The sequence below is a fragment of the Manis javanica genome, chromosome 2 (genome assembly GCF_040802235.1).
Source record: "Manis javanica isolate MJ-LG chromosome 2, MJ_LKY, whole genome shotgun sequence".
Taxonomy (NCBI): Eukaryota; Metazoa; Chordata; class Mammalia; order Pholidota; family Manidae; genus Manis; species Manis javanica.
In genome coordinates, this window is record NC_133157.1 from 34,482,549 (window position 1) to 34,510,282 (window position 27,734).

Genomic DNA, 27,734 nt, shown 5'->3' on the forward strand with positions numbered 1-27,734 from the left:
TCAAGAGTAGAGCTTTTGGACACTAGAGGGAACAACATACAAATATGAAACGTCAAAGTAACCTTATTCAAACCCAAATCCCACAAACACCAGAAAAAGGACCAAGTGAAACTGAACTCATCAATCTTCCTGAAAGAGATGTCAAAATAAAAATCATAAACATGCTTGTAGAGGTACAGAAAAGTATTCAAGAACTCAGGAAAGAATTCTGGATGGACGTTTAATCATTATGGAATACAGTATCAGAAATGAAACATACAATGGAGGGATTTAAAAGCACAGTAGATACAATGGAGGAGACAGTAAATAGAATAGAAATTAGAGAAGAGAATACAAAGAAGCTGAGGAACAGAGAGAGAAAAGGATCTCTAAGAATGAAAGAATATTGAGAGAACTGTATGACCAATCCAAATGGAACAATATTCGCATTATAGGAGTACCGAAAGAATAAGAGAGAGAAAAGGGGATAGAAAGTGTCTTTGAGGAGGTAATTGCTGAGATAGTCTCTCAGGCCATGGAGTTGCACAGATCTCCAAGACAAGGGACCCAAGGAGGACAACACCAAGACATATAAGAATTAAAATAGCAAAGATCAAGATAAGGACAGACTATTAAAAGCAGCCAGAGAGAGAAAGAAAATCACATACAAATGAAAACTCATCAGGCTATCTGTCATCAGACTTCTCAGCAGAAACCTTATAGGCCAGAAGGGAGTGGCATGATATATTTAATGCAATGAAGCAGAAGGTCTTCGAACCAAAAATACTCTACCCGTCAAGATTATCATTTAAATTTGAAGGAGGGATTAAACAATTTCCAGATGAGCAAAAGCTGAGAGAATTTACCTCCCACAAACCATCTCTACAGTGTATATGGAGGGACTGTTATAAATGGAAATGTTCCTAAGTCACCAGAGGAAATAAAACCACAGTAAAGAAAGTAGAACAATTAAATACTAAGCAAATGCAAAATTAAATCAGCTACCCCCAAAGTCAGTCAAGGGATAGACAATGAGTAAAGAATGTGATAACTAATATATAAAGAATGGAGGAGGAAGAAAAAGGAGGGAAATAAAGAACCTTTAGATTGTGCTTGTAATAGCATGTTAAGTGAGTTAAGTTAGACTGTTAGATAGTAAGGAAGTTACCTTTGAACCTTTGGTAACCACAAATCTAAAGCCTGCAGTGGCAATAAGTACATACCTATCAATAATCACCCTAAATGTAAATTGTCTGAATATACCAATCAAAAGACATAGAGTCACTGAATGGATAAAAAACAAGACCCGTCTATATGCTGCCAACAAGAGACTCACTTGAAACCCAGAGAAACACACAAACTATAAGTGAAGAGATGGAAAAAGATATTTCATGCAGCGAATAGGGGGAAAAAAGCAGGAGTTCCAGTACTTGTATCAGACAAAATAGACTTCAGAACAAAGAAAGTCACAAGAGACAAAGAAGGACATTACCTAATGATAAAGGGGTCAATCCAACAAGAAGACATAACCATTATAAATATCTATGCACCCAACACAGGATCACATACATATGTGAAACAAATACAACAGAAATAAAGGGGGAAATAGATTGCAGTGCATACATTTTAGGAGACTTCAACACACCACTCACTCCAAAGGACAGATCAACCAGACAGAAAATAAGTGAGGAGACAGAGGCACTGAACACCACATTTGAACAGATGGATCTAACAGAGATCTACAGAACACTTCACCCAAAAGCAGCGGGGTACACATTGTTCTCAAGTGCATGTGGAACATTTTCAAGAATAGATCATATACTAGGCCACCAAAAGAGCCTTAGTGAATTCAAAAAGATTGAAATTCTACCAACCAGCTTCTCAGATCACAAAGGTATGAAACAAGCAATAAATTATACAAAGAAAATGAAAACTCCCACAAATACATGGAGGCTTCACAACATGCACTTACATAACCAATGGATGAATGACCAAATAAAAACAAAGATCAAGCAATATGTGGAGATAAATGACAACAATTATTCAACACCGCAAAAATCTGTAGGATGCAGCAAAGGCTGCGCTAAGAGGGAAGTATATTGCAATACAGACCTACCTAACGAAAGAGGAACAATCCAGTATGAACAGTCTAAACTCACAATTAATGAAACTAGAAAAAGAAGAACAAATGAGGCCTAAAGTCAGTAGAAGGAGGGACATAATGAAGATTAGAGCAGAAGTAAATAAAGTAGAGAAGAATAAAACAATAGAAAGAATCAATGAAAGCAGGAGCTGGTTCTTTGAGAAAATGAACAAAATAGATAAACCCCTACCTGGATCTTATCAAGAAAAAAAGAGTGCACACATCAACAGAACCAGAAATGAGAAACGAAAAAAAAATCACTACAGATGCCACAGAAATACAAAGAATTATGAGAGAATACTATAAAAAATAATATGCTAATGAACTCTGTAACCTAGAAGAAATGGACAACTTTCTAGAAAAATACAACCTTCCAAGGCTGACCCAGGAAAAAACATTAAATCTGAACCTGCCAATTACTAGCAAGGGAATTGAATTGGTAATCAAAAACTACCTAACAACAAAACCCTGTGCCAGATCGCTTCACCACTGAATTTTATCAAATATTTAGTGAAGACCTAATACCCACCCTCCTTAAAATTTTCCAAAAAGTAGAAGAGGAGGGAATACTTCCACCCTCATTCTATGAGGCCAGCATCACTCTAATACCAATATCCCTGATGAACATAGATGCAAAAATACTCAATATATTGGTAAACAAACTTCAGAAATACATCAAAAAGATCATCCATCATGATCAAGTAGGATTTATTCCAGGGATGCAAGGATGGTACAATATTCGAAAATCCATCAACATCATCCTCCGTATCAACAAAAAGAAGGACCAAAACCACATAATCATCTATCTCCATAGAGCCTAAAAGCATTCAACAAAATTCAGCATCCGTTCATGATAAAAACTCTCAACAAAATGGATATAAAGGGCAAGTACCTCAACATAATAAAGGCCATATATGACAAACCCACAGCCAACATTATGCTTAACAGCAAGAAGCTGAAAGCTTTTCCTTTAAGATCGGGAACAAGACAAGGATGCCCACTCTCCCCACTTTTTTCCAACATAGTTTTGGAGGTCCTAGCCATGGCAATCAGACAACACAAAGAAATAAAAGGCATCCAAATCAGTAAAGAAGAAGTTAAACTGTCCCTCTTTGCAGGTGACATGATATTGTACATAAAAAATCCTGAAGAATCTACTCCAAAACCAGTAGATCTGATAGCTTAATTCAGCAAAGTTACAGGGTACAGCATTAATACATGGAAATCTCTTGCATTCCTATACACTAATGATGAACGAACAGAAAGAAATCAGGAAAACAATTCCATTCACAATTGCATCAAAAAGAATAAAATACCTAGGAATAAACCTAACCAAGGAAGTGAAAGACCTATACTTTGAAAACTATAAGACACTCATGAGAGAAATTAATGAAGATACCAATAAATGGAAATACATCCCATGCTCATGGATAGTTAGATTAATATTGTCAAAATGGCCATTCTGCCTAAAGCAATCTAGAGATTCAATGCAATCCCTATCAAAATACCAACAGCATTCTTCAACGAACTAAAGGAAATAGTTTTAAAATTGATATGGAAAAACAAAAGGCCCTGAATAGCCAAAGCAATCCTGAGAAGGAAGAATAAAGCAGGGGGATTAACTCCCCAACTTCAAGCTCTACTACAAAGCCACAGTAATCAAGACAATTTGGTACTGGCACATGAACAGACCAATAAACCAATGGAACAGACTAGAGAGCCCAGATATAAACCCAGTCATATATGGTCAATTAATATACGACAAAAGAGCCGTGGACATAACAATGGGGAAATGACAGCCTCTTTAACAACTTGTGTTGACAAAACTGGACAGCTACATGCAAGAGAATGAAACTGGAGTGTCTAACCCCATACACAAAAGTAAACTCAAAATGGATCAAAGACCTGAATTTAAGTCATGAAACCATAATACTCTAAGAAGACAACATAAGCAAAAATCTCCTGAATATAAACATGAACAACTTTTTCCTAAATGCATCTCCTCAGGCAAAGGAAACACAAAAGCAAAAATGAACAGATGGGACTATATCAAACTAAAAAGCTTCTGTACAGCAAAGGACACCATCAGCAAAACAAAAAGGCACCCTACAGTATGGGAGAATGTTTGTAAATGACATATCCGAAAAGGAGTTAACATCCAAAATATATAAAAAGCTCACATGCCTCAACACCCAAAAAGCAAATAAACCAATTAAAAAATGGGTGGAGGATATGAAGAGACAATTCTCCAAGGAAAAAACTCAAATGGCCAACAGGCACATGAAAAGATGCTCAACTTCACTAATTATCAGGGAAATGCAAATAAAAACCACAATGACATATCACCTCACACCAGTTAGGATTGTCAGCATCGAAGGCTAAAACAATAAATGCTGGCAAGGATGCAGGGAAAGGGGAACCCTCCTACATTGCTGTGGGGAATGTAAGCTAGTTCAACCATTGTGGAAAGCAATATGGAGGTTCCTCAAAAAACTAAAAATAGAAGTACCATTTGACCTGGGAATTCCACTCCTAGGAATTTACCCAAAGAGTGCAACTTCTCATTCAAAAAGACATATGCACCCCTGTTTATTGCAGCAATTTTTACAGTAGCCAGGAAATGGAAGCAACCTAATTGTCCATCAGTAGATTGGATAAAGAAGAGGTGGTACATATACACAATGGAATACTATTCAGCCATAAGAAAGAAACAAATCCTACCATTTGGAACAACATGGATTGAGCTGGTGGGTATTATGCTCAGTGAAATAAGCCAGGCAGACAAAGACAAGTACCAAATGATTTCCCTCATCTGTGGAGTATAACAATGAAGCATAACTGAAGGAACTAAGCAGCAGCAGACTCACAAACTCCAAGAAGGGAGTAGCTGTTACTAAAGGGGAGAACGGGTGGGGAGGGACGGAGAAGGAGATTGAGGGGTATTATGATTAGTACACATGGTGTGGGGGTATCATGAGGAAGACAGTGTAGCACAGAGAAGACAAGTAGTGACTCTGTGGCATCTTACTACACTGATGGGCAGTGACTGAAATGGGGTATAGTGGGGGCGCTCAGTAATATGGGTGAATGCAGTCACATTGTTTTTCATGTGAAAGCTTCATAAGAGTGTATATCAATAACACCTTAATAGAAAAGGTATATTAATAATACCTTAATTTAAAAGATTGTTTAAAGGAATAAAGTAAAAAGAACTCCTTAGATTGAGTGGAGTCAGAAATGTGAAATACACTTGTTCCTATTAAATCTTTTCTTATTCTTAGCCTCAGATAAACATAGGGCTCCTACTTCTATTCTCATTTTTGCCTCCAATATGGCATTTAAAACATTATCCTGTAGTCAGCTGCTTGCATCTTGCCTTGTTTGTTTGCTTGCTAGAATAAGTTCCTTGAGGTTGAGATCCATGTTTTATCTTCTTTCCTAAAGTAGCTCTTGACTTGTATGTAGGTGACAATCTATTAAGTATTCTTTGATCCAGCAATTCATACTTCATAGTGGTGAAAGATATTAGCATGTTGATGGCCGCAGTACAGAGATTAAGCTCTACCTTTATGTCCAGAAGATTTTGTGTAGCAATATTAATGAATTTTGAAGTTACTACCCTCAAGTGTTAAACTTTTATTCTGAGGAAGTTCTTTGGACGTAATTTTACTCTTACTACTAGGCGTGGTTATCTGTTTAGCAGGCTCATAGTAAACCAGAAATAAAAATGTATAAGGAGCCAAGGAAGGTTATTATAGCAGAACTGTTAATGTAATTAGCATGCCACTTCATAATTTGTCTCTGTTTTCCTCTCTGGCTACTTCCTTATGGACCAGAGCAGTTTTCTGCTCTGAACATTGGCAGTTTTCTGAGTACACTGCTGTCTCTTGCCAGTTACCTCTCCATTAGCACCCAGTGCCTACCATTATCATAGAAAGATCACTCTGTACGTTGTACAGTGATTTGATTTTTTCTTTTTTATAGCATACCCTTGTTGAAGATAGGAAACTATGCCTGTCTTTAAAGTATAATGCTTTATAAACACAGAATGGACACTTAAATGTAAGTGAATGAATGAGGCAATGAAATTTTAAGGACAAGACAGGTGAGACCTCCGCAAGCTGGTTTTTTATGCCTTATGATGGCTATAGAAGTTTTGCTGCAAATGTTCTGAAATCCCTCATCTTTGCTTGATCCTTTAGGTTAACTTAAAAACGAGAAAAAAATGTTAGTTCAGGCAGACATTAATCTTTCTATACTTTCAATATCTGATTTTATCTCAGGTTTTCTTAACTGAAGTCTTATTTATCCTTTAAGATTTCAGAATTAATACCAACCAATTAATATCTTTAGAAAAGATACAGTAGATATTACATGAAAAACATAGGAAGGGTTTTGCATTTTTTATTTTAAAAAGATCCATTGCCAGAGGCAACCTCTGCCATCCTTGTGTTTATTTTGATGTTTAAGATGTATTTTTAATTTCTTTCCAGTCTGTGCTAACAAAATTATGAAATACCTAGAAAATCTGGACTGTCCTTCATAGACATGATTCTTCACACTGGTGCAGCTAGCCATGAACTATCCTTTTCTTCTCCCTCTTTTTCCCAGATATCTCTCGGGGCCAATTCAGCACCTCTACCTGGCCATCCTAACAAGGTGATTTGTGAAAGGGTGAGACTTCAGAGCCTGTTCCCTCTCCTCCCAAGTGATCAGAATACTACCGTTCAAGAGGATGCTCACTTCAAAGCTTTCTTCCAGGTTCTTTTATATTTACCCTTTCCCTACATAGGGCTGAACGTCACAGATACGTTCTAGGCTATTTCTAGGAAGGCTTGAAATGAAATTCTCAATATCATCTTCTTATTTTCTGTTGTATATGAGAATAAGTATTCTTCTTAGAGGACTTCTTTAATATAACTTTTTTCAGCCAGCTTTTCTGAGGAATGTCTTTTCTTGAGCTGCTGTTTATTTGACCACTTAATATTCTTGTTTTCTGATCTTTTGGTCTTAATCACTTGTCCATATTCTGAAGGAAATTAGAAGATATTGTAGAATATGTGAAAATGTGTAGGAAAGGAAAAATGGGAGCATGCAAGATATATTTTAAAGCCATCACTACTTAGTTGCTTAGTGCCCAGAGTTTTATCTTAATGCATATTTCAGAGAGAAAACATGGTTACTTGCCTTTTATGACTTTTGATACCTGTGGGTAAAATGTGATTAAAATTTTTGTTACATATAAAATGAAAGCTAAAGTATGAACTGTCATTACCTTATTAACAAGATTATTAGAATGTGCTCAGATAAATTATTGGCTGCCAACTTCAATTCATTACTCTTAGAGAAGGATGTTTTAGTAATGGAAGACAGTGTTACTATTACCACAAAGGGAACTAAATTACAGAATTGCTTCTGGATGCTAGGATTGTGGGCCAGGGCACGTATTTGTATATGTGTATATAATCCTGAGGTGGTGAGAGTTGCTCATCAGGCTAGGATTTTTGGGTAGAGCTAGCTCATTTTCTGTTTGTGTCAGTGACAGGTTGGGGTTTGGGACTAGTTCTGAAGTGCTTGTGACACAATAAATCAGAGATGTGGAATTTATGAGAATAGCAGTGTAGGTGATCCAGGGCTCTTTGATCTGGTGCTCCTTGTTGGAATTTGTGACAGGTCCTCTGCTTTGCATGTACTGTCTCCTTTTGTTGTTTTCAACCCTCACAATAAAAACTTGTCATGGGTGGTTTTCTAGATGAGGATATAGGCTCAGAAAAGCTCACAGACATGCCCAATTATATATCTGGTTATTGGCAGAGCAGATAACCAAATTCAGCTTCTGCTATTTTTTATCTACTGTATCATTTCCACTTTTAGATAGCATCAGGTGTTTCTATAAACATGAAGCTATGTATGTTAAGAGACTGTTGCCTGTACTGAATTGAATGGCAAGTTGATTACCATTTTTGATAGTGTTTGTCTGCAAGAGCTTGATATTTACTTGTAAATCAATATAGCTAAGGAAGAAATTGACTTGGTGCCTTTTCTACTGCCACCATTAAACAGTTATTTGACACCTGTGTTTTCCATATTTATTTCCTTTGAGTCTTCAGGCATTAACTCAGTATTAACTTTAATTTCAGAGATTAGCTGCCAAATGTAATAGATTTTAAACACTTTGAAAACTAAGAGCCAATTCCGTTTGTATGTTGCAGAAAGGTGAAAAGTAGGTGTTATGTTAAATTTTTATACATAGTCCTGCTTAAACATAAATCGTACTTCTCTCTGACTTAAGGCTATCAGTGTACTTTGCTTCCAAGGAAGATAGACTTTCTTTGTCCACTTGCTTCCCTACCACTGTTCTGCATGAAGCAAAGTAAATCCTTCTTACATCCCCTTTGAGATACTGTTGGATTCCTTCTATTAGTTCTGATAGCAAAATTGGGTATGACTTCTTCTTAGTTCCAGTTGTGCTTCTCATCCTTGTAAAACTTAGTCGCCATGTGAAAAGGAGAACCTATCCAGTTTTCTTGAGCCCTTACAAAGTTTGTTCCCTTACTGCATTACATTTTCTTACTCTTGGCTTTTCCCCAAGTTCTTTTCCTCCCAACTCTTTCTACTTTTCCTTCTCTTTGGAATATTCTGTTTTATTCTCACCTATCTCTTACGTTTTTTTCTTTATGTGTCCTATTTCCTTATCTTAGTTGAAACTAGTCTCTTTTCTGAGGAATTTTTCCCTGCAATCTTCTCTAGCAGTTAAAAATTACTGATTTTTCCCACTCAAGCATGAGTTTGAGTATGTGGCTGGTAGGTGGGATGGTCATAGAAGAAAAGCAAAGTGTTATTTATATTCTCCTAAATCCTTAATGGATCCAGGATCCTCCTGAATCCTAGTTTCCAACCACCAGTCTTTGAACAATAAAAAAATGTGTTTTTGAGTTCTGTCATTCATTTCCACTGTTTATCAGTTTTGTCACTGTCCTTATTTATTATTAAAGACTTCTGCTCTTTGTTCCCTTTTTACTTGCTTGTTTTGTATTATATTACTCCGTCAAAATCTTTCAAATTTAGTATGCTTTTTTATTAAATTTTTTTAATTATTAAGTATTTCATATATGATAGGTTAATGCAGATACTTGTATAATTTAACAAACCCCACCAACCATCTTAACTAAGCAACCATTTACCAATACTTGTGAAGCCTTCATAAGACCTTCTATATTCTACCTATCTATTCTCCCATACCTTCATCTTGGGTAAACCTGTGCTAAGTTTTGTGTTTCCCTTTGTGTATACCTTTACTTCTATGTATGTGTTTACCACATACAATGGGACTCGATATTGTAAAGTTTAGTTTCTGAACTTAATGTAAATGGTATCATATTTTGTGTGTTTTTGTCATTTTGAGGTTTATGCATATTTATGTATGTGGCTGTGTAGTTTATTTATTTTCCTGCTTTTAGTATTCCATTTATATGAATATACTATAGTTTATTCCTTCTGTTTTTGATGGTAAAAAACTGGAAGCTACCCAAATGTCCGTTATTATAAGCAGCACTGCCGTGAACATTCTTGTATGTGTTTCCTGGTATACATTCAGTTTGTATTTTAATGTTTCTGTAAAACTGATGGCTTTGTGTATTTATTGCTCAGGGTTTTCTTTCAGAAGTGTAGGATAGGCATGTAGGCATGTTTGTATCTCTCTAAAAATAAGCATATATTTAAAATTAGAATCAAATTGCCTCCTATGATTGTTTTAAATTTTAAAATTAAGGCATAATTAACATGCAGTAAAATTCACCCTTTTAGCATACAGGTCTGTGAGTTTTGACAAATGCATACAGATGTGGAACCACCTCCACCAAAAAAATCACCCCCAAAAAAATCCCATTGTCTCTTTTGCTATCAACTCCTCACAGTTTTAAAGTTAACAGTTTCTGTACTGTCAACCAAGTCAGTGCTATGATTGAAAATGGTATACTTCTGTGAAATAGTGCATTGTAAAGAACTTGAATTTCATGTCTGGCACAGCCCTTGATTTCAGGTGTGTGTGCATGTGCATCTTAATGACAGCTATGTGATAACTTTGTAAATTTACTAAAGCTAATTAGGTGACTAAAATTTTGATGATTTGTACATATAGGGAAATATACTAGGTTTCTGAAAGATAAGACTAAATATTATAAACATATCTATTCTTCAGCAAGTTTATAGACTTAATAAAAATTCCAGCCAAAATACCAGAATTTTTTTATATTGACAAATTTTAAAAATTGAAGTGCAGTTGGCATAATTTCAGGTGTACAGTATAGTGATTTGACATTTGTATATAGTACAGAATACACACCACAATAATTATAGTTACCATCTGTCACTATACCAAGTTGTTAGAATATTATTGACTATATTCTACAAGCTACTTTTCATTCCCATGACTAAATTATAACTGAAAGTCTGTACCTCTTAATCCCCTTCACCTATTTTGCCTATCCCCCCCACTACCCCCGCTGGCAACCAACAGTTCTCTATATTTATGAGTCTCTTTCTGGGTTGTTTATTTGTTTTGTTTTTTAGATTCTATATATAAGTAAAATCATATGGTATTTGTCTTTCTCTGATTTATTTCACTTAGCATAGTACCCTGTGGGTCCATCCATGTTGTCACAAATGGCAAGTTTTCATTCTTTTTTATGGCTAATTTTCCATTTTGTATATATACCACATTTTCTTTATCCATTCATCTGTTGATAGATGATTAAGTTGCTTCAATATCTTAGCTATTATAAATAATGTTGCAGTAAACATAGGGGTGCATATATCTTTTTGAATTAGTGTTTTTTTGTTTTCTTTGGGTAAATACCCAGAAGTAGTTACTGGATCATATAGTATTTCTATTTTTTATTTTTTGAGAACCCTCCATACTATTTTCCATAAAGGCTGCACCAGTTTATATTCCCACCAATAGTGCATGAGGGCTCCCTTTTCTCCATATCCTTGCCAACACTTGTTATTTCTTGTCTCTTTGATGAGAGTTGTTCTAACTTGTGAGGTGGTATCTCATTGTAGTTTTTTTGGTTTGCTTTCCCTCTGATGAGTAGTGATGTTGACCATCTTTCCGTGGATCTTTTGGCCATCTGTATGTTTTTTGGAAAACCATTTATTCAGTTCCTCTGCTCGTTTTTTGTTTTTGTTTTTGTTTTTTTGGTGTTGAGTTTTTTTAGTTCTTTGTAGATTTTGTATATCAGCCACTTAATGAATATATCATTTGCAAGTATAGTCTCCCATTCAGTAGTTGCCTTTTGGCATTTTGATGCTTTCCTTTGCTGTGCAGAAGCTTTTTAGTTTGATGTAGTCTCCCTTTAAGTTGCTTTTGTTTCCCTTGCCTGGGGAGATGTATCCAGAAAAAAATCACTAAAGCCAATGTCCCAGAGTTTACTAACATGTTTTCTTTTAGGGGTTTTATGGTTTAGAATTTTATAATTCTAGAACTTTACAGGGTTATCCTTAAATTCATAAGGGACATTATCCAAGACAAAGGGAAAAAATGCTGTGAGGGGAGATACGTCATAACAGGTACTGAATCACATTATAAAGAAATAGCTCCATACGCATGTCAAAATTCACTGTGTACACTAAGATTTGTGCATTTTATTGTATGTACCTCAGTTTTTCAAAAAATGCTTATATCTTTTTTTAAAAAGCCAAAATAAAAAGTATAGACGCAAAAAAAAAAAAGTAAAAGCAACAGCTCTGTGGCAGTGAGCTCCATGTTAAACAGTGAATGTTTTTCAGCTTTCCTCTTACATGGTATCTCAGTTGATAACTTGAAACTCCATTCCACTGTGTTCTATCACCACAATCCACTCTCTTATCACCTACTCAGCATAAGATGGAGTTTCTTAGAGTTCGGTATTAGGCCTCCTTTTCCCTGTATAAACTATGTTGGGAAACTTGTCCATGCCTGCAGCTTTATTGACCTACCATCTGTCTATATACCAAAAACTCCTAAATTTATATTTCTAGTCTGTGAGCTTCACCTGTCTGCAAAACAATTCCACATGGGTATCCCAGAGGGATCCCTTGATTTCAGTTCTTAATATCTTGTCTATTTTCACTGGTTTCATGTTATATTTCAGATTTTGTATTTTAACCATTAATCTATGTTTACATCTTAAAGTTACTTCACAGATTGGTGATACATGAAATCTAGTGCTTTGGTTGAACTAACAGCATTTTAAAACATTACAGTTATAGCATCAAGGTAAATCAGTTTTGTGAACCAGTGGTGTTTTATCTAATTAAAAATTAAGAAAAATCTAGGATAAAGGACACTAAGATGTTATTCAAAAATTAGCCATGCAGACTCTAAACTTGGAAAGCCACTGCTGGACTAGCAGTTATGGCCAATAATAGTAAAATAACATTTTCATAAAATAACTAGATCCTATTCATTATGATGTATTGAAATAATTATACCACTTGAATCCCTTTCCAAGCACTCACTGCATATAAAACTGTTCTTTGGCCTTCTGTGAGAAAAAACAAACTTGAACTATATCAAAAAGTATTAAGTTTTTATTTTTTTTAATGTATGCTTTTGAAAACGCAACGTTCACAGCCTCCTCTTCCTCCATATCTACAAGTAATAACACACCAGGAGGATGTACTGTAAGTCTGGTTATGAGTTTGGATTTAGAAATAAAATCTGAGAAGTTACCAAGGCTGTACATAGAATAGTAAAAGTATGTGAAGCAACACTATATACATTGTGTATTATAAGAGTAGTTTACTTACTAAATTGGTTCATCTTCATTAATAGAAACCTATTTAAATAAATCTGAATATATGGTTTATACAGACTTCAGTTTGTGGAAAATGAAACTATAGAGATCATTTTGTAAACTATATTGTGTGATTCAAATGGAAAATCATTTACTGCTTTCCCCATGATTATATCCTTCCTTTGCAAAACAAAAAAAGGATTTGTCTTGGTGGCTATTTTTTTATGGTTAATACATTTCAATAATAAAAATAAATGAAAAAATTAAAATAGATAACATTGACACATACACAAAAGAAATCACCTAGGGAAAAATACAAGGGTTATAAACAAAAATACACCTTAACAAGGCTAGATGGCAAAGACATTTTAGAACCAGGGGTTGAAAACTCAAATGTCTGCCTGGAAGGCAGTGTAAATAAATGAAGAAGCCTCAAAGGGCAGGAAAAACTATAGATTTGAGAGTCATCTACCTCCTAAAGGTCTTCCAGTAGGAGTAGAAGTTGTCAGTGTTCCTGTGTTGCTGGCTACTTGGTAAGCCAGCCAGTTGTGCCATGGCCCATAATGCTGTGTGGCCTGCCATAGAGGCCCATGTTCAAAGTCTACTCTTAAAATCCTTATTATTTCTGTAGAGTCGGTTATAATGTCTTCTTTTTTCTATGTCTTAGGTGTTTTTTGTCCTTGGTCGAGTCTTTCTTTTTTCCTAGTTAATCTAGCTAAAGGTTGTCAATTTTGTTGATCTTTTCAAAGAACCAATTTCTGGTTTTGCTGGTTTTCTGTTTTTCAATTCTGTTTCATTTAGCTCTGCTCTATTTTATTATTTCCTTCCTTCTGCTAGCTTTGGGTTCAATTTGTTCTTCTTTAGTTCCTTACGATATACAGTTAGGTGTTTTTATTGGAGATCTTCCTTTTTTAATGTGTTAATAGCTATAAATTGCACTCGTAGCACTGCCTTTGCTTCATCCCATAGTGTTTTGTTTTTGTTTTCATTTGTGTCAAGATATTTTCTAATTTACCTTTTGATTTCTTTATCCCATTCATTGTTTAAGAGTATTGTTTGATTTCCACATATTTGTAGAGTTTTTCAGTTTTTCCTTCTTGTTAATTTCTAGCCATAATGATCAGAAAAGATACTTTGTATGATTTCCATCTCATTAAATTTATTAAGACTTGTTTTGTGGTGGTTTCCCTTACTGGCATTTCGTAGAGAATGTTCCATGTGCACCCAAGAAAAATGTGTATCATACTGTCATTGGGTGAAGGGTTCTGTATGTGTCTGTTAGTTCTATATTGTTATTCAGGTCCTTCCTTGATATTATTCTATCAGTTATTGAAAGTGGTTTAAGTTTCTTACTATTATTGTAAATTTGTCAATTACACCCTTCAATTCTCTCAATGTTTGCTTTATATTTAGAAGATCTGATGTTTGGTGCTTATATATTTTTACTTATTCTTGATAAATTGACCCATTTATCATTATAAATTGTCCTTTGTCTTTTCTAACAGTCTTTGACCTGAAGTCTATTTTGCTTGGTATTAGTGTAGCCACCCCTGCTCCCTTTCAGTCACTTTTTGCATGGAGTATCTTTTTCCATCCTTTTACTTTGAAACTTTGCATGTCCTTAGATTTAAAGCAGTATATTGTAGACAGCATATAGTTGGATACTGTTTTTCTTTTAATCCATTCAGCTAAATTGTGTCTTTTGATTAGGGAGTTTAATCCATTTACATTTCATATAACTACTGATTGGGAAGGACTGCCTATTGGCACTTTAAAATTGTTTTCTGTATGACTTACAGCCTTTGTTTGTTCAAAGAAGAGTCTTTTGATGGAGCTCCTCTTTCTGAATAACTTTCTATCCTGGACCAGAATGGAATAAAACTGCGTAGGCCTGCCCTTTTTTTTTTTAATACAGAATCTAAAGCTTTGCTGAAAAACTCTAAGGGCTGATAAAGACAACATATGTTTGATGGGTTTGTTTTTTTCTTTTTATACAGTATTATATTGGTTTCAAGTACACAACATAGTGATTCAGGTTATCTACATTATTAAATATTTACCCTAACTAGTGTAGTTACTATCTGTCAACATAGAAAGATGTTCCTATGTTCTCTATGCTGTACTTTCATCCCCATGACTAATTTATATTATGATTGTGATTTTGTGCATCCTTATCCTCTTCACCTGTTTCACCCACCTACCTCTCCCCGTATTTTAACTCTTCATACCCTTCATCTATTTCAACCCCTCCCCCATAGTAACCACCAGTCACTTCTCAGTATTGCAATTTTATTCATCTTATATTTTATTTTTTCTTTCACTTAGCATAATACCTTCTAGGTCCATCCACACTGTTGTAAATGGCAGGATTTCTTTCTCTTTTATGGCTGAATAATATCCCATTGTATGTTTATACCACATCTTCTTTATCTGTTTATCTGTTGATGGACACTTAGGTTGCTTCCATGTCTTGGTTATTGTAAATAATATAGCAGTAAACACAGAAGGTCATATATCTTTTCAAATCAGAGATTTTGAATTTACATTCTCACTAACCAAAGGGAGGGCTCCATTTTCTCCACATCCTTTCCAATACTTGTTATTTCTTGTTTTTTGGATAAAGGCCATTTTGACTGGTGTGAGGTGATCATCTCACTGTGGTTTTGATTTACATTTCCCTGATGAATAGTGATGTAGAACATTTTTTCATGTACCTATTGGACATCTGTATGTCTTCTTTGGAAAAGTCTATTCACATTCTCTGCCCATTTTTTAATTGGATTATTTGGGATTTTTTGTTGAATCGTATGAGTTCTTTCTACATTTTGGATTTTAACCCCTTTTCTGATTATTGGTGGTTATTCTTTATTAGCAACTTGCTTTATATAGAGTGTTTAGTTTTCGAAGTGCTTTCACATCTATTATAAAATGAATGGAATTTCGTTTTTTTCTCTCTCTGGGCCATTTAAATTTAAGTATTTTTTTTCTTAATTGTGTAATGAGAAACTTCATCTTTTGTCAAATAATGAGACAAGTGGGGAAAATCTAGGAGTTTAAGAGAAAACTGGGGACTCGTAAATCATTCTGTGCTTATTTATTTGTAAGTCTGAGATGAAAGGTGGTCTTGAATGATGAGTAGAGAAAAGACCAGGTTATTGGAGGTTTTACCCCTACCCACTCTAGTTGCCACTTTGGTACCTTGAGAAGGACTTGTCTTTGGTGGGTGCTCACTAGTGGTTCCTGAAATCAGAGGCACAATTCAGTCATCAGTTTTTATCTAGAACTTGGAACCTGTCTCCAGTTCTAATAATGCTGTTTTTGGTTATAAAGATTATTTGGTGTTAATAGAATACTCCTCTGCTCATTTTATGAGATGCTTAATACTCAGTATAAAAGTTAGCTAGCTGGTTTTCTTCTGTCCATCCTTCATTCTTTTCTTCTTTAATCCCTAAATCTATACCAGAATTCTATACTGTAATATCTCTATAGCATTCTGCACCCGTAGAAACAGTTCTTATGCCTGATTTAAATCAGCATTTTATGGATTTAGGTTGTAAACATCTGGCACTCTCTGAAGTCAGTCCACTGGCATAGAGTCGACAAAGAGAAGAAGGAACATCTTCCCCTGAGAATTAAAAATGTAAATTATTCTGTTATGGTGAATTTATCCTTAGGGACTTTTCCTAAGAGTCTCTTACTTCTTAATTCACTGATTCTCAAAGTGTAGCTGCTATGGTGTAGTCTTTTCCTACATACATATATAAAACAATATTATACACAGCAGGAATAGTAGTATAACTTGGGGTTCCTGGACCCGATTCTATTGTGTATAAGTATGTAGGAGGGGGGTCTTCCCACACATAACACCAAGCAATTCTTGAACATCCAGCATGTGTTGGAGACTCAACTCAATCCTAATGCTGTCTGCCCAGAGACAGCACCAGATTCCCCAAGTTAAGGGCCCTGTCCTACAAGACTGCCCTCCACCCCCAACTCCAGACACCTGTCACAACCCCAAGCAATTGACCTGTGCTTCTGACCTACCAGCTACTGGTTCGAGGTTCAAACAACCTCCCCCTTGGGTTCAGTTAATTTGCTAGAGTTGCTGGGGGAGGCGTTGTGTATTTTCCTCGGTTCTTGTCCCTGCCACAACAAAGGATTGAAGGGCAGAGGCACAGTAGTGAAGCAAAATAAAAGTTTTATTTAGAATTATTTGAAGAGATAAAAAGTACAGGTCACCTCAAGGAGGAGAGGTGCCCTGAAAGGTTGGAGAGAGAAAGTTTAAGGTTAAAAGGTTGGGGAAAAAGTTGAAGTTACACACTTAGAAAGTACAGGCAACCCCAGAGGAGGGCACTGAAAGGTTGGGGGTTCCCCCTTTTAAGGATTTTTCAGGAATGTGACAAAGGGCTAGGGGTGTGGACTTTTTATGTGGTCTCAATCCTGCAGGTAATTCTGTAAAATTAGCTTAATACAAGAAATTTACTGCTCTGGTTCCCTCCCAGGATAGCAGCTTCCTTATGTGGGAGCATATCAGTCAAGACTACCCTTCCTCCAAGATGGACTGAGTTATTGTCTATTTGCTAAAGAGTATGTTAAGAATCTTACTTCCTAACTTCTTTGGTTTTTTAAAATGCAATTTTAGCTTTAAGATGGAATCTTCCTGTCTTTATTATGCCGTTTATAGCTGGGCCTTTTAGCAGGCTAGAGTAAATCTTAAAATGGCATGATCTAATTGACACAATGAAGACATGGGCTGTGCTCAGATACTTTTCCTTTCTAGGGAATATACAAACATTCAAGACCAATTTACTCCTGACCTTTTGAGCTTTAGCTCATTAACTCTGAGTCTTTTCTGGCTTTCTAGTTTTAACTGGTTAACTCTGATTCCTTTCTAGTAGGCTTTACTGACCTTATCCTCTTTCCACCCAGCTCATATCTATTTTCCTGCCTAACAGAAATGCTCACAGAACTCAAGAAAACACTTCATTTACATGCTTAATAAAATATACCGTAAAGGATACAAATTATCAGCCACACAAAGAGATACATAGGGCAAGGTCCCAAAGAAAGGAGTTTCTGTCCTGGTGGAGCTTGGGGCCCATAAGTCCAGGGAGAGGAAATCCTGGAGCAAAATACCTCTAAAACCGAAATCAGTCAAAAGGAGAGATAAAGTTTAAAATCTTTTTATTGCTTACAAACTGCAGTTCAGGCCCTTCTCTCCTGCTCCAGCAGAAGCAAAACTGGCCCTCCCCCTCACCTCTCAGGTACAGATAAGCCCTCCTGTCGCCCAGGTAATTACCCATTGATAGGGAAATGAACTTTTCTCCACCCCTAAGGAATGATGCAAATGCACTAAAGCCATACTTCTTTCCACCTCTGAACACCTATTGATATGCAGATGTACTAAAGCCAGGCGAGATATTCTGGAAATATTAGAATTTTACCCACAGGCCACACCTCGAGAAATCTCACCTTACAATTTACTTGTTCCCCCTCTTCCAATCAAACTAATGACATACAATAGCAACAGCAATAAAATCATAATAATCCTCAAGCCAGAGGATTCAGCCTATGCAGAGATTAAGTTAATGTACTTTACAGCACAGTCTCTCACTAAGCACAAAATATGTTTCTACACTTGTTTACTAATTTCTAACAGCCGTGCTAGATTACTCACAAAACTTTTACCAAACATTAGACAAAGTCAGGCCTCTCTTTAAGCATTTTTTTCTTGACAACAGCAACACAATCATGATAATTCTCAAGTCAAAGGATTCAGCTAGGTTCAAAGTCCCATGCAGATAAGTCCAAAGCTCATCCATTCAATAGGCAGGCAGTAGCTGATCATCATACTACAGCTGCAGCCAGGGGGCACATCCAGGACACAAGGACTGTAGAAGCAAATAGCCATGATTGTGGGGGGCCACTTGGCTGTTATTTCAGGAATACACAGGAGACCAGCTTCCAGGCCTTTTTCCCCAAGGTGCCAGAAGGGCCAGCCATCACCAGTCACGTGTCAAAATGTCCAGGGCCATGTCCATTTTTTTTCTAATTGCTGCACCCATCCTTGCGATGCATGTTCAGTAAAGTGGGTACCTTGATTGCTTTCAGTCACTGGCGACCGGCCATAGGCTGCAAAGAGATGCTATCTAGGCCTCTCTTGGTGGTTTGCTGATCTGCACAACGTGCAGGGCAATCCTTCCGGGCTCAGCTGACTTCTTCAAAGGTCATTGGCAAGCCCCACTGATGGGCTACAGCCCACATTGTCTTTTGCCCCAGGTGCAACAAATGCTGATGTAGCCATTGGGCCACATCAGAGGCAGGCTTTCCTTCTAGCCAGTGCACCTGGGCCAATGTGTCTGCTTCATCATTCCCTGGGCAGTCACATGATATACGGTAGGTGTCTGTGCCACACCACTCTGTGGCCTTTGGGTCCAGTCTCTCACCCACTCCGAGATGGGATAGGTGGTTATTACCTTGGTCAGAGCTTTTCTGGCGATGGGCCCCATCCAGCAAGGCGTGGTACACAGCAGCCAGTTGCTTCTCTATCAAGATGTACCAGACCTCTGCTCCTTTCCATAGTTGTGACCAGGCTCCACGTGTCAGCAGAAGCAGTAACCTTAGGCTCGGGCCACAGGCCAGGGTCGGTGCAGCCAGCAGCAGTAGTGGTGCCTCCACGACCACACAAGTGTAGGCACATGTCCCTCGGTGTGAGCACCACTTCTCCCCGTCATTTCAGATTTCAGGTTCAGAGGAATCCTGCCAACTATGCCAGATGTAAGTCCCAGGAGAGGAAATCCCGGGGCAAAATACCTCTAAAACCGAAAGCAGTCAAAGGGAGAGAGAAAGTTTAAAATCCATTTATTGCTTACAAACTGCAGTCTGGGCCCTTCTCTCCAGCTCCAGCAGAAGCAAAACTAGCCCTCCTCCTCACCTCTCAGGTACAGATAAGCCCTCCTTCACCCAGGTAATTACCCATTGATGGGAAATGAACTTCTCTCCACCCCTAAGGAATGATGCAGATGCACTAAAGCTGTACTTCGAATTCCACCTCTGAACACCTATTGATATGCAGATGTACTAAAGCCAGGCGAGATATTCTGGAAATACTACAATTTTACCCACAGGGCCTGGCTTGGTGGCATGTGAAGGTGTACTGGTTCCCCAAGCGTAGAAGCTCTAACTCAGAAGCAGGATCCTACAGAGCAGAGTGATAGGGTTGGGGTTTTTGTGAAGGCTTCATTGCATAGTCATAATTGACCAAGTTACAAGCCATTGGCCAATTCAACCCCAACCCCCGCCCTTGGATGGGGTCCAAAAGTCTCTCATTAATATGACAAAACACCCATTTCACCTTTAAGACTCTGCAGTATTTTCAGAACTATGGATGAAGACCAAATACACCTGGGAAATACATATTTGGTCATCTGAATGACCAAATAAATATGTGTTTCTTATGACTCATTATATCACAGTAGTCCCAGACCAGCAGCAGCCAAGCATCACCTGGGATCATGTTAAAAATGCAAATTCTTGGGCCCTAATCCAAAATTTCTGAATTAGCAACTGGAGAATGGGCTCAGCAATCTGGTGTTTCTGACACATGAAAAAGATTGAGAGCCATGGGCCTAGGTAATGGAGTTTATCTCTCCACGTTCTTCCATCAGGAGTCTTTGTGGTTAACATGGTTTCTAGACCAGTTTTTATATAAGTTTCTAAGCTTAGAAGTTTATAGACCTCTGTGGGTAATGAAAACTTTGAACCCTAAATTTGGTGTGAGGCAAGAACCTATGGTTTGAATTCTCAGGGAAGAAATTCTTAAAATTACCAGTCCAGACAGAGTAGATATATTTCCTTGTTGATTCTCTATTCCAGTAGGCTTTTTCTAGTCTTCTTTTCTATTGAAACTTAGTACTTTGGAAATTTTGGCTTTATGCAGAAATCTGTGATAAGGCTGTATCTTTGATGTCCCCCTACTGGGGACATCAAAAAAAAAACAGACCTAGTTTTCAGTCTTACCCTTTATTTCTGGTCCGTTGTATAATTTTCTATTCTTTCTCAGTTCAGCAGTACATTTAAAAAAGTAATTTCATTATATTTAAGCCATTATTTTTAGATGTTTATATTAGGATTTTCACATTTAGTCCATTATTTTGTCACATTAGTCTTTATAGTTAATTTTTCTATATCAGTAATTTTTCAGTCATTGTCCTAAATTGATTATAATAATTGAAAACCAGTAAACATTCTTTGTAATGTTAGGAATACCTGTCTAGTCATTGCAGAACTCAGCGTGTTTGGCCTGTGGAGGAGGAGATATAATCTTCTGACTGCCTGTTCCATCCAAGAATGCTTTAGGTGACAAAATGATTGGAAGGTGTTTTTATCTTTATTTTTCCTAGACCTCTGATTGCCTTTTTATTTCTTAAGATAAAAGAGCCTTGTGCTTAAATTTTATTAAGAACTTTGAAGTTCTCAGTCGTACTATTTTCTGATCCACATTATTGAGGGCATTTTTCTCCGAGTTCTCTTGACTTGTTCTCATTTGGAGTGATTTTCAGACCTGCTGAGATTTTTTTCATCATCCTGAGACTTCTTTTCATTGCACTTTTGGGTTACTTCTGTTTATTGGGTCCTGTATTTTTATAATGTCCCGAAGTAAAAACACACACGTTTGTACACATATAAAATCAAGTAAAATTTTCTGTAAAGGGTATGTGAGAAGTGACTTTGAATCTTTATACAGTCCGGCAAGATCTTTTGTTTTTGCCCCCAAATAGTTGTTTGGAGCGTAAGATTCTAAGTTCAGTATCACTTTCTTTCAGAGCCCTTTTAATATCTTTCTTTTTTTTTGTGAGAAGTCTGATGCTAATCTAATTCTCTTCGGGAAACTGAGGGTATTCTTGCAGTTCCTTAGAATACTAAAACTGAGGAAGAATAAAAGTAAAACAACTTTTTAGTATTTCTCTGTCTCTAAGTATCCATTGTGGTTTTCTGTTATTTTGAGTATAAAAGTAAGACGTATTACTGTAGTACCAGTTAATAGTTCACTTCCCTTCACTTAACAGTTCCTTGTCTCCTTTTCACTAATGTGAAATCAAAGCACGATGAACTTTTCCAGTACCTTTCCTTATCTCTACTCTTAAAATAGTTATAAAATAACAGTGTTAACATCATTAAAAATAAGTAAAAGTTGGTAGCCTAAGTGCTTTTTCAAGTCTTGTTTTGTGGATCTGTAGCATTCTCCTCCGTTTTGGGGAGTGAATTCTTAGAATTAAAAGTTCCTTATCTTGGCTTGCTTAACTAAGCTTTGCGTGTGAAAGCTAATGATCATGATTGGTTACTAGCATTTGGTACTTTAAAAAAAGTCGATGTTAGTTAAATCTATTTTAGCAACTATGCAGACAGCTAGTTTCTAATGCTTATATATAGGTCCTGTACGAGTTTGTCAGGCCTTGATTGTTTTGCCTTTTTGTTTCTAAATTTCAATGTTTTTTTCTTAATTCTGGGATTATCAAAGGTTTCTTATTAAAATCAAGGAGAGGAGTTGAAAACAAGTAGTACCTTTAATAACACCATTAATTCTGGAAGAAAATAAGGTTAATGTGGTGAAGAGTTACAAAAGCATTTCTGTATGGTTTTGAAAGCTATGTTTTATTTTAATTATAATGAAAAATTTGAATTATATTATTCTCAACTATAGAAGGAAAATGACATTGTTCTTGGAATACCTCTGCTATATAATTGGAATGATCAAAGTGAACATTTAGTAATTTGTTTCATTTGTGTCGGTTTAATTAGTTAATTATGCTTACCTCTTAAAACTTAATATATGTAGTCCCATATATCCTTTTGCTGATATTTTTTGTGCTGGTAGCAGGTTCTAGTTATTTTGCCATCAGAAGTGTTCTAATTCCCAAATAATTAGAATTTGCAAGAGTAGATTGGAGGTAGGAGAGATTCTCTTAGAAAACACAGATACTCAGTTAATTTGACAGTTTTGGTGAGACTAGATTGGAAAATTAAGTTGTGGAGGTGGGGAAATCATAGTATTACTGATTTAATTAAAAGATCCATTCAAACTTTACAACTAATAAGCGGTGCCATTACCCTTGAGACTGTGCCTCAGCATATAACAAGTATAGGTTTTGAATTATCCAGCACTCTCCTTGTTTACCTGAAACTTTGTGTCTTTCCAAAAATGCTGTAACATTATAATTGAGAACTGATAATCTTAATCAGTTGACTGTTTGATATAAATGTTAAACATTTTATCCTCACAACCCTTATTAAAGAAAATTAATGTAATGGCCTTAACAAGAATAAAGAGGCAGAAGAGTGTGATTTAGAAGTCAAGGGCCTACTTAAGGTAGACCCCCTCCTAAATTAATCTCAGCTGAGATTTGATGTCTAAAAAAAGTAACTGTTAACTGATGAACAGCCATAGTGGAATTTCTTAATTGGACTGGGCTTTCAAGGAAATGGTCAGCTACCATAGAATTGCTTATATTGCCTTACTGTGTACCTTATATGTTTTGCCTAATGAATTTTACAGTGATTTTTAAGAAATAGATACCACTTTCTTTGATACTAATTACTGTGCACCTCCTTTTTCCTTCCCCTTTCCCCATGTTTTTCTTTAAAGGTGTTTTATTTGTCGATAGCATATTTTTCCCCTCCTTTATACTTTAAGGTATATATTTAAACACCTGTGCATATACAGTAAAGCAAAAATCCTTAAAAGACCTTAATCAGTTGATTGATTTTGTTCCATTGGCAGAGTGAAGATAGTCCAAGTCCCAAGAGACAGCGCCTTTCTCATTCAGTCTTTGATTATACATCAGCATCACCAGCTCCTTCACCACCAATGCGACCATGGGAGATGACATCAAATAGGCAGCCCCCTTCAGTGCGACCAAGCCAACATCACTTCTCAGGGGAACGATGCAACACACCTGCACGCAACAGAAGAAGGTTAGTTGGTTATGATTTATTTCTTAAATTTTCTTACGTTGGTAGATCTGTGAGGCATTTTAAACATTAGAAGAAAGCATTTTTCTGTAGGCATCTTATAAACACACCAGCACAACGTACTCATACACTCACACATGAAAAACATTACAAATTGTTTAGATTCCCACACTAGATCATGAGTTCATTTAGCTTGTGGTTGACAGATAGAAGAAATTGAAAGAGGCTAAAGTGATTTACCTAAACTCAATCCATGCCATGATCTATGAATTCAGCTATCTTAATAGTTTAAAACTTTTTTGTGGGATAGCCTGCAATACTGATTATGGGAAAATGTGTTTTATAGTTCACAACTAAGGAAGAATGGAGATCCTACAATTGAGCTACCTCTTCTCCACCCCATTCTCTAGGGCAACTAGGAATTTAATTAGGCTTCTTATAAAACTGTGCCACCTGTGGTTTGAAGGAGTGACTGAGGTTTAATTCAGCTCTCAGTCCTCTCTTCCCATGGGACTTGACCCCTTCCTTTCCTTCCCAGGGACATTTCTTCTGAGCATCTTCCTCTTTAATTGTTGCCTGAGGTCATACATTCTTCCAGGGAGATGGTGTGTCCCAGGGGTAAGACAACTGTTTGCATGTTCAGGATATTGATAATCGAATTAGAAATGTGTTATGAACTGAATGTTTCTATCTCCTCAAAATTCGTATGTTGAAGTCCTAACCCCCAATGTGGCTATATTTGAAGGCGGTGCCTCTCAGAAAGTAATTAAGACTGAATGAAGTCATAAGGGTGAGCCTCTTAATCCAGTAGGATTAGTGTCCTTATAAGAAGTGATACCTGAGAGCTCACCCTCTTTGGCATATTGGGACACAAGGGAGAAGATAACCATCTGAGTGGTCAGCTAATGGCTGTATATTCAGAAAAAACATATAAAACAAATGTACACTTAAGGACAGCAACACACAAGTCACCTCAACACCGTGGTAAAAATAGAACACTAATTCCTCAAAAGCCCCTCCCCACAACCTTCCATCCTAGAGGATAAACCCTATCTTAAAATTTCTCATTTGACTTTTTAATACCTGTGAATGTATTCTAAAACAATATGGGTTTTAGTTTTTGCCTATTTCGTTTAAATGTATTCTTCTTTGTGTAGTGGTCATTCTATTATTTTTACTATGAGGTCATCTTCATTATATTAATATACCATAATTAATGCATCCATCTGCTGTTGAATAATGACTATGCTCTGTTTCTTGCTATTACAAAGAGTGCTATTAGAAACCTGTATGTACACATCTGGTACACATGTAGGAACATTTCACCAGGATATAAGCCTAGGAGTACAATTGCTAATTCATAGGAAATGCTCTGGACCAGAAAGGGAGTGTCAGAAGTGTGTTTCCAGATGGTACTATTAACTAGCTATAGGTTCTTGAAGAGAAGCATCATGCTCTAAGTTCATAGAAACATAGAAGAGGGATAGGGAGCACTTAACTTAGAAAACTAGCTACGAGTTTATTTTGCTCATCAGTGTGTTATTCCTCACTCCATTCTCACTTTTAATACTTTGTTTTGGTTAACAATAAACCATATTTCCTCCCAGAAGCAGACTGTGCAAGCAGATGCAATATTCAACAACAGTCTAGCATAATTTCAAATACTGAGATGAGCACACAACCAGGAAATTACCAAACATTTAAGGAAAACCAGAAAAGTGAAAGAATGGCACTAAACTCAAACAACATGAATAAAGTTAATAGAACAAACAAAACAGAATTTTAGAGTAAATATAACATGAGAGAGATGCAAGAGTATATTATATCCATAAAAATCAACTAGAAATCTTTTGATAAAATTTAAAATCTCCGTAAATGGGCAAAAAATGTGTTTTAGTTTTCTGGAAGTTCAAGTAGAGGAATTTTCCCAGAACATAGTGTGTAAAAGCAAAATGAAAAGTGTGGGAAAGAAAATTTAAATAGAGACAGCCATCAGTTCTAAATATGTCTAGTAATATTTTCAAACAGAGACATTAAAAGGGAAACTTTTTAAAATAAATAATACAAAATCGTTTTCCAAAGTTAAAGAAAGACTGAGCATTGTGCAAGATCTTTGTGAGATTTCAGAACATATACCAAGGAGAAATAAAAATCCACAAACATCCAAAGACAGAAAACTTCTTAGTTCTACCAGCTTATTTATCCTTTAAGTATAAAGCCAAAATACAAAAGCATTTCAAACATAGAAAAGACAAAGTTAAGCAATAAGATATCCTCCTTGAAAGAGGATTATTAAAAACCATATTCTGTCCAGGAAGGAGAAGAATAAATGCAAGTAGGAGGATTCAAAACTGCTACTTCACAAAGGAAACAAAAAAGACACACGTTTATCCAAATAAAGGTCTATTATTTTAAAAAAAAGAGAAAGAAATATGGGGAATATCTGAACATGACATGGGGACAACAGAGAAAAATGAAAGTGTATTAAGTTTCATTACCCCTGCATCCCCCAACCAGGACTGCTGAGTAAATCTAGATATTTTTAGAAAAAATGGAAGTATCTTTTTTTTACCTTTAAAAATTTAAAGGTAATCACTAGAAGAATAAAGCTAGAATATAGAACTTCCACACAATGAACAGATAGTAGAGAAATAGCTCAATCCAACAAAAGGCAGGTAAATGCAGCCCAGAGGGAAAACCTTTGTGCTATTTACAAGTAATACACCTAAAACTAAATGACAAAAAAAAAATATATATATATATATCACTGGTATGTAGTCATCTAAAAGAAATACTTGTTTTTTTATCTGTTTTCTTATTTCTAGATTTTCCAATAATTCTTATCCTAAATGTTGTACAACGAAGGCATACATAACAGATTTAATGTGAAGGGACAATATATTAAGATAAGGGCTAGAATCATAAAGGGACTTATATGTCAGGAAAAGACTTGAATCATAATTTTTGTTTAGTTTGAGAGCTACTGAAATCATTTTTGAGTAGGGAAGTGAGCAAGTGGTAACAACAGAATAAAACATATTAAAAGGGGTCCTTAAAGTTTATGGACAGTTTGAATATTTTTTTGGGAAATGAGTGATCTAAGAATTTATGTTCTATTTTGATTTTAAGGTACACATTTTTTCACATCTTAACATCTAATAAAGAATTTAAAGTTGATGGTATATCATAGTTTAATTGGCAACTTTTTTCTTCTTTTTGGTGATACTTAAAACAGCCCTTTAAAATATTTGTACAGATAACAAAGATGTGTGCATATACATAAGTTAGTATGCATAACTTTTCTTGTTCTGTTCTCTCCTAGAGGGACAAGAAACAACAGTTATGTGTAGTAGTGAGTTCACCTACCTTCTAAATACCATTCTGCAGTTAAAGGACCCATGGCTCTTTGGAGACCTGGTTATTTCCAGAAGTGGTGTAGGGAAAATACAAGATGAGCCTAGGTGTATTGTGCCAGCTGTTAAGGAAGTGCTCAAAAAGATAGGGACATAGTGGGAGGGAATAGGAGTCAAACTGAACATGCTGCAGTTGGACAAAGTTGAAATAATTTTAATAAGACAAAATGAAAGTGTGGATTACAACCCAAAGAATAAAATAAGCCCATATAGATTATAAATAACTGAGTAAACAAATGGGAGAGAAACAACATCTCTTCCTTATAGAATTCTGATTAATACACATAGAAGAAATGGGAATAGAAAATCACCATTAGAATACCATAGTAGTGATTGCTGAAGATACATTCATACATGTAAAATTACTGGCATAACTTCAAGCAGAAGAATATTTGCATGGTCTCAAAGTATCTCTTCTCAGGTATTTGGTAGTTACAAAGGGGATAATGG

General features: G+C 36.1%; 1 protein-coding gene across 13 annotated transcripts in view; it reads left to right on the plus strand.

Moving 5' to 3' along the window:
* The window catches only part of RNF38 (ring finger protein 38), a 138,049-nt gene that overhangs the window by 84,940 nt on the left and 25,375 nt on the right, over positions 1-27,734 (plus strand). For 4 of the 13 annotated variants that reach the window (XM_036996549.2, XM_036996552.2, XM_017662095.3 and 1 more), the window contains one exon: positions 23,681-23,874. In XM_036996549.2, the coding sequence (XP_036852444.2) occupies positions 23,681-23,874 (194 nt within the window). Of the gene's footprint in view, positions 1-6,733; positions 6,884-23,680; positions 23,875-27,734 lie in introns of all 13 variants that reach the window. The other 9 variants (XM_036996550.2, XM_036996546.2, XM_017662088.3 and 6 more) reach the window with 3 other exon arrangements.